The sequence below is a fragment of the Labrus bergylta genome, chromosome 11 (genome assembly GCF_963930695.1).
Source record: "Labrus bergylta chromosome 11, fLabBer1.1, whole genome shotgun sequence".
In the NCBI taxonomy this organism is placed as follows: Eukaryota; Metazoa; Chordata; class Actinopteri; order Labriformes; family Labridae; genus Labrus; species Labrus bergylta.
Window position 1 is genome coordinate 6,911,780 of NC_089205.1, and position 17,008 is coordinate 6,928,787.

Genomic DNA, 17,008 nt, shown 5'->3' on the forward strand with positions numbered 1-17,008 from the left:
GCTCTCGCGCTTGCTTTGCTCCTTGGCGAGCAGGGATGGGGAAATTACATAAAAAGCTGGATTTTTGCATGTATGATATTGAAAAAAATTGAACAGTATATAGTATAGTGAATCTCTCCATCTCATCAGTAAGCCCTGCCTGGTAAGGGGTTAAGCACGCTCCTACTTTTTCAATTTTCTATTTTTCAAGAGCACTGCGACTCTCCATTTTGAGTTGGAACGTTTACTATTTTTTTTATTTTATTTTATGTGCCCCCAAAATCTCCTAGAAAAACATATCCCACAGCAGCAGATGAAAGAGAGTTGTACCATAGGAAAACAATGGTTATGGTGACAACGTTTTTCTAGCACCGTGTCTTTGTATGATCATGCCTTAATGCTGGATTTTTCTTAACCACACAGATAGCAATAAAGACGAGCCCCAATGTGTCATAACCTTGCTCAGAGAAAGGGAGATCACACACAGATTCAATTGAAAAAATAACAAGGCTAAAAAAAGAGCTAACCTGTTTCTATACTGAGTGAATAAGGATTTATTCCAACAAACAGAAATATACACACTAAAAAAAATAACAAATAATACAATAAATATGTATGAATCAATTCCACAATTTTCATTGTTTTATTGTTATTTTAAGACATTTTACAGAGCACAAAGAAGAAACAGAAGAAGAAAAAAAACTCTATTATGAGCGAACAACATGTTTGGCCTTTATTTTCCTCACGTTCGTCCAGCATGGCATGTGGGCCACAGTTTATTTATTTTTTTATTGTATATTCTTTGAACCTACTGGCACCTGAGGTTGTAGGTTGGCTGTGCATGGGGTACCCTGTTGGTCAAGTATACTTTTTTTTTTTTTTTTTTTTTAGAATTACTTTTTATTAATTTCATTTTCAGCCGAAAATCTAATTTTTGTTCGACATTAAACAGGCATCCATTCTTAAATCTCATTCCACACTTTGTTCTCTTGAGTACAAGACCAAAATGAGCGGCCAGGGATACCTTATTTGGCAGCCAAGTATCATAGATTCATATGCCAGATAAATATACAGACCTAAATTCATGTATGAACATCTCCATAAAATGTATTATATTGTATAATTATACTGTATTATCATTTAAAATTTATATTTATATTATATTATATTAGTCTATATATTATATTACATTGTATTATATTACACTATATTGTGATATGATGATATTGCACTATACTATATTGTACCATATAACTGCACTCTGCATTACAGCGATACAACACTGCCTCTCTTCACTGCTCTTTACGCTGCTGTTAATCACGACAAGTCAACTATAATATAATTTAACCAATTTGACCTTTAGAGGTGTTGCAAGTTTTTCTTTCATAAATCCCTTTTTCTAAATTATTGTCTAAATTTTCAACACAAATTGCAAAATATATATTTCTATATTTGTTTTTTAATGCTCCAGGAAGTCAACACATAAGCATCCTTGTCCACTGAATAAACTAGAAATGATAAAGCAGTGATGCTGATTAGTTGGGACAATGTAATCCTCACAATTACTGTTCAGAAGACTGAATGGATTATAAATTATTGTCTCTCCTCTTAAATTTAACAACAATGACAATTTGTATGTATTTATGGGACAAAGTAACTGAAGAATAAGTGTCCAACAACAACAAAAACAGTGTCAACTTTACTAAAACCTTCTCACCATTAGCAGAGAAAAACACACAAGATAAGGATTCTGCAAACGATGTAAAATATTTCAGATAAGCCCTGCATCTCATCAAAATGTATAGACAGTGATTAGTTGTAACAAGTGTAAATTGATCTTTGACATAAGATAGATACAAATGTATTTAACAAGTCATATATATATTTTTCAATTCAAATACTGAAACATAGGTCATAAATAAAGTGTGTGCAACAGCAGTCATAGGGAGAAAATAATTTGGGAAAAAACCGGTTGCATTCAAAAACTTTAAAAAGTATTGTAAAGTAACATTTGCAAAATAAACATGCATGATGGAATATCTGACAGCAAAGACCCTGCACATGCAGGCTTCAATTTCAGAAATCTTTCAGGGTGAATAGTACATTTCCAGAGTACAGTTTTGTCATTTAAAAGCTACATTCATGGTTGAAGAACTCGGGCTGAATATTTTCAGTGTGATGATACAATAGAAACATTTTTTGAAGCAGGGATAAAATAAGGCATAAATAATTGGGTTCAAGGTGGAATTAAAGTAACCCAACCAGAAAAAGGCCTCAAACACAGCAACTGGTGTGGAGAAGCCTAAGATCATTTCAAACAAAGAGATTGTGAAAAATGGCATCCAACAGAAGATGAATGCACCGAGCACAATACTAAGAGTCTTTGCAGCCTTGTGCTCAGATTGCTTAAGCAACCCAGCTCTTCCTTTTTCATTGGTACCTTTTTTCACATCTCCAATCTTTTGTGCATGCGCTTTAGCAACAATAAAAATTTTAGTGTACAGGAAAATCATTACAGTGCACGAAAAGAAAAAGGAAAGTATACTGTCCAGGATTCCCCAAAGGTGGTTAAAGAGAAGATAACAACTACCAAGGCAGTAAATTGATTCTATGTAATCCTCCAACCCAGCAACACTTGCTTTTGAGTAAAGCAATCCAAAACAGTAGACAGCAGCCAGTGCCCAGCTGCAACATACCATAATCCAGGCCACTGGCATTGTGATCTTCATGGAATAATGCATAGGATCGCATATAGCTTCATGTCTGTCTACAGCGATGCAAATGAGATGAAAGATAGAAAGAGTGGTGAGAAACATATCAAAACTGGAGTGCAACTGACAGAAAACTTCCCCGTAAAACCAGCAGCCATGAACAGTTCTGATGGCACTGAAAGGCATCACAATAACACCAACTAGTAGATCAACCAGAGCAAGAGATAAAATAAGCACATTGGTAGGATTATGCAGCTGCTTGAAATGGCTAATTGACACAATGACAACCGTGTTTCCTAAAATGGTTATACCCATGCTTAAAGCGAACAACATAAAGAGGGCAAACTTGGTCCCCACACTGAACTGTGTCCTAACACATGATACATTAAAGCCTGGAAAACAGTAATGCTCTTCAGAAAGGCCACCAGTCATCATATAACCTTAGACGCAAAGACCTCAAAGACAACCCAACAGAGAGTGGGCGATGAGACAAACATGCTGAAGTCTTAATGTAACTGAAAAAATGGTTGCAAAGCCACCCACCAATCACGTGATTCATTGTGCCAACAAATCAAAAGCTTGCAGGTAAAATACATCAAAAAAAAGTGTAATAGTTATGATTATGTCATACTCTCTCAAGGGACTGGCAGGTCTTTCTTCAGTGAATTGGAAAAGAGTTATAACTCTATAAACTCTATAAATTATGTTGTCATTTTTCCACAGACATGCTTAACATGAACTTGTCTCTTTGGGTAGTTTTAAGCATAAACTATAGACCATGTTAAGGCAAAACGCCCTGCAAGGTTAAGTTTAGGATCATCATCAAAGGGTGGTTAAAAATAAAAACTTGACATTGTTCTCTGGCTGCATGAGTTGTTTGACTGATCTGTTGCCCCAATCAGGCACAACAGGCTGATTATTAGGGCCCGAGCACGAACGTGCGAGGACCTTCTTGAAACCCTAGCGATTATTATTTTTCTCGTTCTTTTTATTGTTCTTTGCGGCCACTTTTAAGGGCCTGAACGTGCCAGAAAACTCTGCAAACTTTCCACGCTCATCAGGTCTCGTGAAAAATTTGATATTTTGGTGGTTTCGTAAATGGAGTTCACAAAATGGCTCATTGGTGCCCCCTTGAAATTTTCAAAATGGCCTCCCCATAAAGGGTTTTTTTCACGTACACTCACGTAAATTGGTAGGCATATTAAGCTTGTCAGGACGGACTAAAAATCCTCTTGCAGCGTTTCAAAAAACCCAACAGGAAGTCCCCAAGTTAAAGTTGAATTTCACAATAACGGCCCAAAAAGGAAGTTACTGCTTCTCAATTAGCATTAGCCATTGCTACACGGTAGCTAATTTCCCCCTCAAAATTGGTGTGGATCATGCTAACACCTTGGCCATACAAGACTTTCAAGCTCAAACGCCTACGTCTAACGCTGTCGCCATACGGACGTGTCGCTCGCCATCAAATAGGAAGTAGTTTTTTTCACAGGCTTAACATAGTCGTACTGTCCCAAAACTTCATACATATAATCCTGGTAGTAAAGTCAAACATCTTATACCGTTTAAGTGAGTGGGCGTGGCTTAATGGCTCAGTGGCGCCCCCTACAATATTTCAAACATTCAGCCCTCGCAGCACGTTGAACCTACAATTCTGAATTTTACTATGCATTTCCAACATGACAAAACCTACAAAAAACCCTCTACAAAACTCAACAGGAAGTCCTCAAATCACATCGTCATCAAACAGGAAGTGATTGTAACTCTTATATACTTTGTCTGATCTTCTTGAAATTGCATAGGTATGATCAGGGTTGGCCTCTTGAACACAGTGACACAAAACAATAATAAAGTTTAACCATAGCGCCCCCTAATGCAAGGACTAAGTACTACATCATACATACTTTCTCGGATCTGCTTAAAATTTCCCAGGTATGATCAGGGTTGGCCTCTGGACACATTGACATAACAATCATTTACTTTAACCATAGCACCCCCTACTTCAAGGAGTAAGTACTACATCCTATGTACTTTGTCTGATCCGCTTCAAATTTCACATGTATGATCAGGGTTGGCCTCTGAACACATAGACATAACAATAGTCAACTTTTACCATAGATAGATAGATAGATAGATAGATAGATAGATATACTTTATTGTCTGTCCCAACAGAGACAGAAATTCTCCTTTGACAAGGCTTGAACAATAAACACAACTTACATTAATAACAGAAAGTGTAGTACATTAAAAGAGGACTTAAAAACAACAGTTTCTAAAAAGGGGAGGTCTATTTGATTTTGTTCAGAATGGTTATTGCAGAGGGAATTAAGGATTTCCGGGCCAGAGGAATTTTGTAGCATCTGACTGATGGCAGTAACTTGAAGGATAGCGCCTCCTACTGCAAGGAGTAAGTACTACACAATGCTCAATTTGCTCCCAATGTCACAGGTATCATGACAGTGCCAGCCTGAACTGCTCTACGTAAACATTTTCTGTGATCTTCATTACGCTGCCTATTTCAACATGCCAGTATAACCACTTTTTCACAAATTGAACTGCACGACCTGCTACTTAGCCACGTTCCGCAGCTGCTGCACTCCTGTGGTCGTGACACACCCCGACATGCACCGGGGTGCAAGGGCCCTTCATCACCACTTGCAGTTTTAATTGCTCTTTATAATCCAATTTTCTGAGCAGTTCTGTTTACATCTGAATTGAATTAAATTAATTTAAAGCTTTCATTGTTATTGTTAAACAGGGTCCCACCTTACCTAAAGACTCTTCAACTATTCCAAAATGCTGCAGCTCGTGTACTGACTTGAACTAGGACAAGGGACATATTGGCTTATCTGCACTGGCTCCCTATAAAATCTTGAATATCATTTAAAATCAATCTTCTCAGTTACAAAGCTCTTAATGGTCAGGCGCCATCTTATCTTAAAGAGCCAATAGTGCCATATTACACTCCCAGGATGCAGTTCAGCTTGTGGTACTTACAGTCTCTAAATGTACTATGGGAGGTAGAGTCTTCATTTATCAGGACCCTCTCCTTTGGAATCTTCTACCAGTCAGGGTCTTGGAGGCAGACACACTCTGTATTTAAAAAAAATAGACTTAAAACATTCCTTTTTGATAAATCTTATAGTTAGGGCTGGTGCAGGTATAGACCAGCTCCTAGTTATGCTGCTATAGGCTTAGACTACCGAGGGAACTCTCTCTCTCTCTCTCTCTCTCTCTCTCTCTCTCTCTCTGTGCATTCACATCATATTACTTCAGGTTGCTATCTATATATCGTTTTCCTGTGAGCTTCTGAGCTCTCAGGTCCTTTAGGTACCTCTGAATTGTTGGTGAGCACGGCCTGCTGCTATAGACCCCTCCCCCCTTCCTTGCCAGCAGCCCAGGAGGCCTTGTCTTAGCAGCAGAAGCAAGGCTGTCAAGTAGACGGAGCTCCCCAAACGTTCAGCGAGGTGATCTGGCACTACAACCACACGACGTCCCTGATTCCCAGCCACCACCATCGGACTGTGTCCTCCCATTACCACCACCCGACGTGGGTTAGGGTTAGACTCAAACTTTATGAATACATACCCGTCTCTGATTTAAACAAAATACTTTTATTTTTATTTATTTATTTTTCCAGCTGTATGGATGCAGCTTATTTTAATGCTGCAGATAAAGTCCTGATTTTGAAGGAGGGTTAAATATCTATCTGATCTTTGGCTTAAAAATCAGGTCTACAAATGTCAGGGATTGGTGATCCATGCTCTTTTGTTCATGCATTAAATGTACACATGGAGGCAAGCTGCAGAACATTCAGCACATATGGGGGACACACTAGAACAAGATGTGGATCGGTTTTCAACCCTTTCTACTTTCAATTTAGTTTTTTGGACCACTTCATGACCCCTTCCCAACCCTTTATTATTCATGTTTATGGTATTAACTGTTTTCAAACTAATGTTTAGTGTAGAGAATGATTGCACACTTCAGTGTAGGATAGCATGTGATACGTTTTTGAAAATTAAAGAAACCATTCTGAGTTATCGTTCTTTTTTAATGACCTAGTTCGTTACTGAGATCATTGCTAAAAACAACTCATTAAAACATTTAAAGTTATTATGACTCATACCATCTCCAGAAAAGTGCAAAAATCAGCATGAATTGAAATTCTGCATAAATAAATGTGCCTATTTAAGACACCATTAACATTTGGTCAAAGATGTTATAACAATTTAATTAACTGGATGTACAATGGCCTTGTGATAAACAAATAACTGGACAGAAAAATAATGATGTTGATTATAATGTAGAATTCAATGTTAAAATGTAATTTAATTATTCAGTCTTCATAGCGTTTGAAAATGGGAAAACTGTCATATTAAAAAAGTATAGGTGCCCCGGGAAATGCAGCAATGACTGGCTCTGCATAAGTCATAGAAGATGCAGAAAGGAAAATGAAGGAGGGATTTTGAAAATCCATCATCCGAGTTTCATTGAAAAAAGGCAAATAGTATCATCTGAACTTGCTTTTTTTGCAAAAATAATACATGAGGACATAACTATGTAAGAGGATACATATTTATGGTTGAGGAATGTTTTCAGGTTTACAACGAGGTAAAAGCATTTCTTAAACTTCTTAAAGCTGTGTCATTTAAGAGATACATTCATGGTTGAAGAATTTGGGCTAAATATTTTCAGTGTGATGATACAGTAGAAACACTTTTTGAAGCAGGGATAAAACAAGGCATAAATAATTGGGTTCAAGGTTGAATTAAAATAGCCCAACCAAACAAATGTTTCAAAGACAGCAACTGGTGTGCTAAAGCCATTGTATGCATCACCTACTGAATTAAAAAAAAATGGCATCCAACAGAAGATGAATGCACCAAGCACAATTCCCAAAGTCTTTGCAGCCTTGTGCTCAGATTGTTTAATGACCCAAATTCTTCCTCTGTCCTTTGAAGAATGTTTCACATCTCCAATCTTTTGTAAATGCTCTTTAGCTACAACAAATATTTGAGTGTACAGGCAAACCATTACAATACAGGGAAAGAAAAAGACAATAATGCTGTCCAGGATTCCCCAAAGGTGGTTAAAGAGAAGGTAACAACTTCCAAGGCAATTAATTGATTCTATGTAATCCTCCAACCCAGCAACATTGGCCTTTGAGTAAAGTAGTCCAAACGAGAAGACAGCAGCCAGTGCCCAGCTGCAACATACCATAATCCAGGCCACTGGCATTGTAATCTTCATCGAATAATGCAGAGGATCGCATATTGCTTGCTGTCTGTCTACAGCGATGCAAATGAGATGAAAGATAGAAAGAGTGGTAAGAAACATATCAAAACTGGAGTGCAACTGACAGAAGACTTCCCCGTAAAACCAGCAGCCATGAACAGTTCTGATGGCACTGAAAGGCATCACAATAACACCAACTAGTAGATCAACCAGAGCAAGAGATAAAATAAGCACATTGGTAGGATTATGCAGCTGCTTAAAATGGCTAATTGACACAATGACAACCGTGTTTCCTAAAATGGTTAAACCCATGCTTAAAGCGAACAACATAAAGAGGGCAAACTTGGTCCCCACACTGAACTGTGTCCTAACACATGATACATTAAAGCCTGGAAAACAGTAATGCTCTTCAGAAAGGCCACCAGTCATCATATAACCTTAGACGCAAAGACCTCAAAGACAACCCAACAGAGAGTGGGCGATGAGACAAACATGCTGAAGTCTTAATGTAACTGAAAACATGGTTGCAAAGCCACCCACCAATCACGTGATTCATTGTGCCAACAAATCAAAAGCTTGCAGGTAAAATACATTTAAAAAAAAGTGTAATAGTGACAATGTATTATTAATTTTTAAATGATAGATTCAGTAGCTTTTTCCTAAAAAGTACAATATACAAATTTACAAAAGTAATACCACTCAATAATCACTAATGGGCATCCATTCATGTCGGGTGGTGACTGTGTCCGAAGAGACTCTGTCCTCTTCGTTGGTATTTTGATGTTTTGTTTCTTGTTAGTTCTGGTTGCCAATGGGACTTTTCCTGGCAGGGAGCTTGTGTGCTACCCCCAAAGACAGCCTTCGGGTTATTTCAGGAGTGGACACAATTCAGCCATTGAGCGCTTTTCAAACCGATGAATATGACAGACGTGGTCATATAGCAAAGAAGACTAAATCTATTCATAGTGAAGCGAAACGCATGTTCAGGGTCTTTGCTGTCAGAAATGTATTTATTCCTTGTTTTTTCCACGGCTTAAGAAATGCTTTTACATCATTGTAAACCGGAACATTTTAAATGCTTCATTATTATTTTTGCATTGTTGTGTTCAGATGATACCATTTGACTTTTTTCAATGGAGCTCACAAGATGTCTATTTTTTTCTTTCCTTCATCTTCTATGGATTATGCAGAGCCAGTTATTGTCCCCAAGCACACATTTAAAATGTATTGTAAAAGTCTTGTTAACCTATTTTCAAACATTGTAAAGGCTAAAGAACTAAATTTGATTTTAACATTGAATTATATTCTATAATCCACATCATTATTTTACTGTCACACTTATTCGCAAATCACAAGGCCTGTGTACAACTAGTTGATTAAATTGTTACAACACCTTTGGCCAAATGTTAATGTAGCCTTATATAGGCATATTTATTAAATGCTAAATTTCCTTTTTTTTTAAATACTCACTTTTGGACTTTTCTGGAGGTGGTATATAGACTAATATGTTTAAATTATTTAATTTTCTTTTTTACAACAATGATCTCAATAATTAACTGGGTAATAAAAAAAGTTAACTAAGAATGGCTTCTTATATTTTCCAAAAAGTATCACCTGCATTGAAGTGTGTAATCAATCTTCACACTTACGGCTGGTTCAAAACAGTAGACCTTCGAGACACTTATTTTCATGTCCCCATCGTTCAAGAACACAGGCTGTTCCTCAGGTTTGTTTTTTGAAGGGTTACTTCACCCATTTGCATTACGCTTTGTATCATTAGAAACCTGGTAGTATTTTTGAATGGTCGTGCATCCCACCCTCATTTTCCCCTGAGATGGGAAATCTTTGAATTTCTAAGTCTGAAAAGGAACTTCCGATGACGCAAAAATCGTCATTTTGTGTCATCGGAAGCTGTTGCGGTTAGCGGAGGTGAAACTACAACGCTAGTTCCTCATATTTTCCACCACTGAAGCTACAATCACAGATTAGTGGGTCGGCTCAGGCCGGCTCGAGCTGGGGCAGACTGGTAGTGTCGGTGCTCTCACTGTTTGCCTATGGACACAGACATAGAGTCTGTTTTCTGCCAGGAATTTCCAAGATGAATTCTGGAAGAAATCTCAGAATCAGTTGAGGAAATGACCTTATGTGTTGAAGTAAATATGTCTGTAAATGTTTTTATTACTATATTTCTACTGCTATACTGTATATTTTGGAGAAACTGTAACGATCAAATTTCCCTCTGGGATTAAAAAAGTATTTCTGATTCTGATTCTGAAATCGAGGACCTTAGTGGGAGTGGCCTGCGGTGCTGTGCATTCTAGGATTTGGTGTCTTTCATCCACATGAGCCAAAAAGACACTTTCTGCCTTTTCTCGGCCAAGAAGGCACCAACTTCAAAATTGATTTCACATTTCTACTCCATATATGACCCAATGTCAATACAGATTCATGTTTCAACGGGTGAAGTATGCCTTTAAGGTTGTACAATGTCTGCCCCTTTCATCTTTCCCTTTCCCTACGCACATTCACAAAATGTATGGATGCTGCTTTCATTCCTCTGGGGACAAGTGGCATTCGGGTATTCAATTACCTAGACAACTGACTTGTTTTTACCCCATCAAAATTTCTGGCACATAGGCACACAGCAGAAGTGTTGGCTCATTAGGTGTTGCTTGGGCTACATCTTGATGTTGAAAAAAGCCATCTATACACCCCCAAATCAGCTGTCTGGGAGCACAGGTCTGTTTTGGGTCACTGGGGTCATGCATGTGAACCTGCTCAAGATTGAGGCGTTTTACATGGCTCTGTGACACTTTCTACCTGTTTTACAAGGGAGGCAAGTTATGTTGAGAATGGACAGCATGGCAGTGGTGTCTTACATTAACATGCATGCAAGAGCTCTTTGGCTGCTTTGAGGGCACAGTCCAAGGGCTTTCTAACTTTCTGTCCTCCACACCTTTCTGCTGAGGATGTATGGCTTCACAATCTGTGCCCAGTGAGGGTTCTTGGGCACTATGTTGACTGTACAAAGTCTTTTCAAATGTCTGATGTATGTTTTGTGAAGCACAGAGCCTCTACGATGGGTAGAAGTCTCTGTCTCTAAACACTGTCTGGTCCATTGGCTAGTTAATATGATCTACGTGGCTAATGCGTGGATACTAGATTGATTGATTGATTGATTGATTGATTAAATTTATTTCAGACATATCTAATAAAATCAAACATATCAAAAATACAAAACAAAATGAAAAGCACGAAAATACAATAAACAAAAAAACAATGTTCAATTTATTTCACAAAAAAAGAAAAAGAAAATTACATATATTCAATTGATATGCCTGAAAAGGAGTAGGAAGAAGTATAGAGTTCTAGAGTGGATACCCCTTCCAGGCTCTCAGCACATTCCACATATACAATGTTATACATTGCTTTTCTAGTCTATCTTCTAACTACTCAAGGTGCTTTTACACTGCATGTCACACCTACCTATTCACACCCATTCACACATTGATGGCAGAGGTTGCTATGTGGTGAGACCATCAGAAGAAACTAATCCCATTCATATGCCAAAGATGAATTCAGGGTTAAGTGTCTTGCCCAAAGACACATCGGACATGTTGCTGGAGGAGCTGGGTATTTGAACCCTTGACCTTCCGGTTGAGAGATGATGACTCTACCAACTGAGCCACAGTGGCCCCAGTTGTGCAGTGCTGCTGGCTGGGTATCCTCATCAACCTTTGCCAGGTTCTACAGATTAAACCTGGCTTCATCCATTATGTCCTTCTCTGTCCTTGTTGCAGCAGATGGTTGAGTTTTCATGTTTCCCTACTTGGGTCGTCCTTTTGTTGGCATTCCAAGCGGAGATACATGCTCGTGAATATCATGTTCATTTTGGGCCTTGATTTCAAGGGAATTTTGTTTTCACAAACGTTATCATCTGTTGAAAATAAATTTATTGAGTTCAACTGATTGTGTTCTGTTGTTTTATTAAAATTGACGGACTCTGTATGGACTTTGACCTGTGTCAAAGGGAAAATGGCTTTTTTATAATTACAAAGGTCAGAGGACTCAAATTGATGCAGATCTTTATTCAAGCGTGGTCACCGCAAACGAGTCCTCGTCTCATCCTTGCTGCCTCACAGTTTCCATGAGAATCTTTTTATTTTTATTTAGTTGAGTGGCTGAAATGTGATATCATACAAATTCAATCCTCAAAGATTACATTTTGCAGCACATCTATCATATCAAAGATTCCAGTTAACTAACCATACATGAACTCAACATTCATCCAAGAACTCTTTGCATGAATGCAAGATTGTATACTTTTTAACAGTTTTACTGAACTGCTTGACTTGATGTTTACATTATATGTTTTAGCTCATATTGCTAATCAAGCTTTATACACCTTATAATGCAGCTACTTTTAATGCTCCTGATAAAGGCATCATTATGAAAGTTAGTCAAATAATCAGCTCTATTTCTAAGGCTTCAAGACAATTTTAAAATAATTGTGTATTACATGTATTAAGCACTGAAGGCTGAAAAACACATCTGATCTTTGGCTTCAAAATCAGTTTTATAGATGTCAGAGAATGCTTGTTTTGTTCCTGTATTATATGTACACATGGAAGCAAGCAGCAGAACATCTGGCACAGACAGGAGGCAAACTAGTACAAGATGTGGACCTTTAATCAACCCTTTGCACTTTCAATAAAAGGTCAAGTTTTTATGTACCACTTCAAATGTTTTAGCCCACATGTTTAATATTAAGATTGATTGATCTTTTGCTATTCTTTTTTTTTATTATCCAGTAATGTCAGTTTGAAAAAAAAAAAAGAATAATTAAAGTAGTGATACAATGTAAGCATCATCAGAAAAGTGCACAAAGCAGCAGAAAAGGAAATTCTGCATTGAATAAACCAGCCTATATAATGTAACATTAACCTTTGGTCAAAGGATTTTATAAATTTGTCTTTACTGTCTGTGGACAGTAAAATAATAATATTATTTTATACACTACCAGTCAGAAGTTTGGACACACAAAAGTAATAGTATTATCAATAACACAGTATACTACATGACTATAATATGGCTACTGTAAGCTCTATCTAGGGCATACAACTGATATTTATTTGTACTATCTTCCACATGTAAGAAAAAAAATATTAAAATTATAAAAATAAAACATTTTATATCAGTTTTGTTTTGGAAAGAAATGCATACATATGTAGTCATACACTTCACTTTTTCTATTTGTATAAGAAACACATCAAACATTTTAACATAAGCCTTTAGATCAAAATGTCTTTAAGATAATGACATTGTTACAGTTCGGTGTGTAAAACAACGAGTAGAGGTGGACCCAAGTGCAGAATGAAGATAAAGTCTTTAATAAACAAAAAGGCAAACAAAAACTTCTTCCAAGATTCAACAAAAAACAGCAAAACAGAAATACTGAAACTTGTTGTCATAACTGTGTCAGAGTATGCACCTTTATGGATGAAGAATTGGGGCTAAATATTTTTAGGTTAATAATGAGGTAAAAGCATTTCCTAAACCAAGGATAAAATAAGGCATAGATAATTGGGTTCAAGGTTGAATTAAAGTAGCCCAACCAAACAAATGCTTCAAAGACAGCAACTGGTGTGCTAAAGCCAGTATATGCATCTGCTATTGAATTTAGAAAAAAAGGCATCCAGCAGAAGATGAAAGAACCAAGCACGATTCCTAGAGTCTTTGCAGCCTTGTGCTCGGATTGTTTAATAAAGCCAATTTTCCCTCTCTCATTTGAAGAACTTTTCATATCTCCAATCTTTCGAACGTGATCTCTAGCAACAATGAATATTTTAGTGTACAGGCAAACCATTACAATACAAGGAAAGAAAAAGGCAATAATGCTGTCCAGGATTCCCCAAAGGTGGTTAAAGAGAAGGTTACAGCTGCCAAGGCAGTAAATTGATTCTATGTAATCCTCCAACCCAGCAACATTTGCCTTTGAGTAAAGTAGTCCAAAAGAGTAGACAGCAGCCAGTGCCCAGCTGCAACATACCATAATCCAGGCCACTGGCATTGTGATCTTCATGGAATAATGCAGAGGATCGCATATAGCTTCATGTCTGTCTATAGCAATGCAAATTAGATGGAAAATAGAGACACTAGTAAGAAACATATCAAAGCTGGAGTGCAACTGACAGAAGACTTCCCCATAAAACCAGCAGCCATGAACAGTTCTGATGGCACTGAAAGGCATCACAATAACACCAACTAGTAGATCAACCAGAGCAAGAGATAAAATAAGTACATTGGTAGAATTATGCAGCTGCTTGAAATGGCTAATTGACACAATGACAACTGTGTTTCCTAAAATTGTAATCAGCATGCCTAAAGAAAACAATAAATAGAGGATGAATTTGGTCCCCACACTGAACTGTGTCAGGACACAAGAGGCATTAGACTCAGGAAAACAAAATTGCTCCTGAGAAAATCCAGCTACCATCATGAACTAAAAACATATACCAATACATTAACTGAGATAAAGAGGCATGCGCTGGGGAAGTATGTAGAGAGGCTATCTCGGTCTTGTAATAAAAAATACAGTGTCTTAGCACCGCCTACCCTGTGTCACATATTTGGCCATCCAATCGAAAGTTCTTTGGACAATGAAAATCATGAATAAACAGTCTGTCACACACTATTCAATTTGGGAAAATTTGTTAAAAAGTAGTCAGGAATTTTACAGTTTACCAAAGTAAAATTCCTTGTGTGTTTAAGCATAACTGGCAAACAAAGCTGATTCTTATTCTGATTCAACAAGGTAAACATTTATTGTTATATAAATTATTACATTAAAAAAATATGCCATACATCTTGAAAAATAGAAAATATACTGTATATATATTCAAGGCATGATTGGTGGGTGGGTAAACACTGCTATAAGTTGTATATATCCGCTGAGCACATGCAAATCATGTGTGGCCTTGTATGTGTTAAATCAAAATGTTCAGACTGGTTGAAACATAAAATCCATTTGGTTCACTTTCAGACTATTTACAATTGCTCCCACTATATTGGAAGATTACTGGAGGTTATATTACTGGCTGAACAGAGAACATCAACATCGAAACTGACTGGATGCATAGAGCATCCAGTCAATTTCAAAATGAAACACAATCAACAGACTCCTGTTCATTATCCTATCACGGTATCAACAAAACAGGCACCAAATTCACAGCAAATCGATCATAGAAAGACAAAGTAACCTGTTTTTCGCACGTTGTTTTCTTTATTACCGTGCAACCTTGTAGTTGTCCTGTGATCTTGTGAGCCTGCGAGTGCTCATGACTGTGGTTACCTTTCAGATACAGACCCAATAGGTCAGGCAGTGCCATCAGATTGAACAAAACCATGGAGGAAATGGAAAAGGGATCTCGTGAATAGAACTCGTTTACTTTATTGCTGTACAGCAATTCACTTTTATTGGGAACATTGACACCCGCTCTGTCATGTGGAGGAGGCAGTGTCACTTGGTCAGTGAGCGTGTAGATCTGCCTCGCTCTGCTATTCAAGTGTCAAAGGGAAACATGTAGAATTCCGGGATTCAATCTGAGCTGTTGTATATCACAAATCTCTCTTTTACGCTACTTTTATCTACCTACCACCATGGTTGGCAGGTTGAGCTATCGGTGGCATCAATGTTGCCCCATGTGTTCACAACAACCAAATGTGTGTAATTAAAACATGATGACAGTGTTGCAAAAATCTATTTCATGGCAGAACGTTATACAAGTGACAGTACTGACATGGGTTTACTATTCGACCCCAACTCAGAGTAAAGCTTTGTTTCCTTTATAACAAAATGAGCCTGCAGAGGGTGTTATGATCTGATTTATCCCAAGTGCCCTCCTTTGGAAGTTTTCCAGGAAGATTGAACCAATAGGACAACCCTGGTTGGTCCTAGAACAAGCTAGGATGAAGTTATCCCATCTGGCGAGGGAACATCTTGGAATACTCCAGTAGGAGCTTGAAAACATTGCTGGAAAGATATACAATTGTCTAACTGCCCTGACCTGCTTTTATGGGATATGGATGAATGAATAAATAAAATATTTATTTTTGGGCTCTTTGTGCCTGGATAGATAGGACAGTGGATATAGAGAATGGGTAATGACATGCGGGAAATGAGCCACAGGCTGGATTTGAACCTGGGCCACACTAACCACTGCACCACCAGCACCCAAATAAATGCACATTTGACAAGTGTTTTCAAACTACGTTCTTGGAAAATCAGACCTTGGTGAGAAAAGGGCAGTTAGACCATGACTGACATTAATAAAATCTGGTCCTCAAACGTTGTCCAATTTGATAGAATATATTCCCCAGTTATTATTTTTTTATGTTAAGATCCAACCATATCACCTTCCTAGAAAAAATGTCCCACTGGTAGTCTTAACTTATAGCAACAAAGCTAAGTGCAGGTCCATGTCAGGCCTGTGCCAGCCTATCTATAAACATTATCGAAAGGGAATGTTTTCAGCCTACTCCTAATGTATAGGATGTCTTCCTCCCAGGACCAAACTGGAAGATGGTTCATCAGAAAGTAGGCTTTTAATTGAATGCTCAATGAATGCCAGGGCTAACCGGACCTGAGCACATTTACCTCTTGTACACACTATAAGCACAGATCAGAACACTCACACTAGTCAAACAAACTGGACTTTAGGGTTGAAGCATGCTTGGGCACGGTACAGATTGTTTAGTATGAGTGTGCCCTAAGACTGCACTATGAGCACCGTAGATCTGTAAGATATGATGGCGCCTGCCCATCAATCGCTTTGTAAGTGAGTTAAAGATTTTAAAGTCAAAAACCCTGCTTAGAAATCAAAAATGCTTTTGCTTTTTCAGACAGGATGTGACTGATTTTAGCAGTCATGCAAGTCAAAAAACAATTATTATAATGTATTTTTCTGTGAAAGTTGAAGGATCATAGCCTTGTTTATACAGTGGTGGTAGAGGCAGATTGATGCCATTTAGGGATAATTCAAAAAGTCTCTCAGCTGTTAAGGCCACAAAACATTAACATATTT

General features: G+C 37.7%; 3 protein-coding genes across 3 annotated transcripts; all 3 read right to left on the reverse strand.

Annotated features, from left to right (window-relative positions):
• Positions 1 to 1,394: 1,394 nt before the first annotated feature.
• LOC109989281 (trace amine-associated receptor 13c-like) lies at positions 1,395 to 3,248 on the reverse strand. The gene has a single exon (XM_020640968.2). The coding sequence runs from the start codon at positions 3,123 to 3,125 to the stop codon at positions 2,103 to 2,105; it is 1,023 nt and encodes a 340-aa protein (XP_020496624.2). The 5' UTR covers positions 3,126 to 3,248; the 3' UTR covers positions 1,395 to 2,102.
• Positions 3,249 to 7,334: 4,086 nt separating this feature from the next.
• LOC109989280 (trace amine-associated receptor 13c-like) lies at positions 7,335 to 8,354 on the reverse strand. Its single transcript, XM_020640966.2, has one exon. The coding sequence runs from the start codon at positions 8,352 to 8,354 to the stop codon at positions 7,335 to 7,337; it is 1,020 nt and encodes a 339-aa protein (XP_020496622.2).
• Positions 8,355 to 13,392: 5,038 nt separating this feature from the next.
• On the reverse strand, positions 13,393 to 14,448 carry LOC109989279 (trace amine-associated receptor 13c-like). The gene has a single exon (XM_029278698.2). It carries the CDS (start codon positions 14,422 to 14,424, stop codon positions 13,393 to 13,395), a length of 1,032 nt encoding a protein of 343 aa, XP_029134531.2. The 5' UTR covers positions 14,425 to 14,448.
• Between the last annotated feature and the right edge of the window lie 2,560 nt (positions 14,449 to 17,008).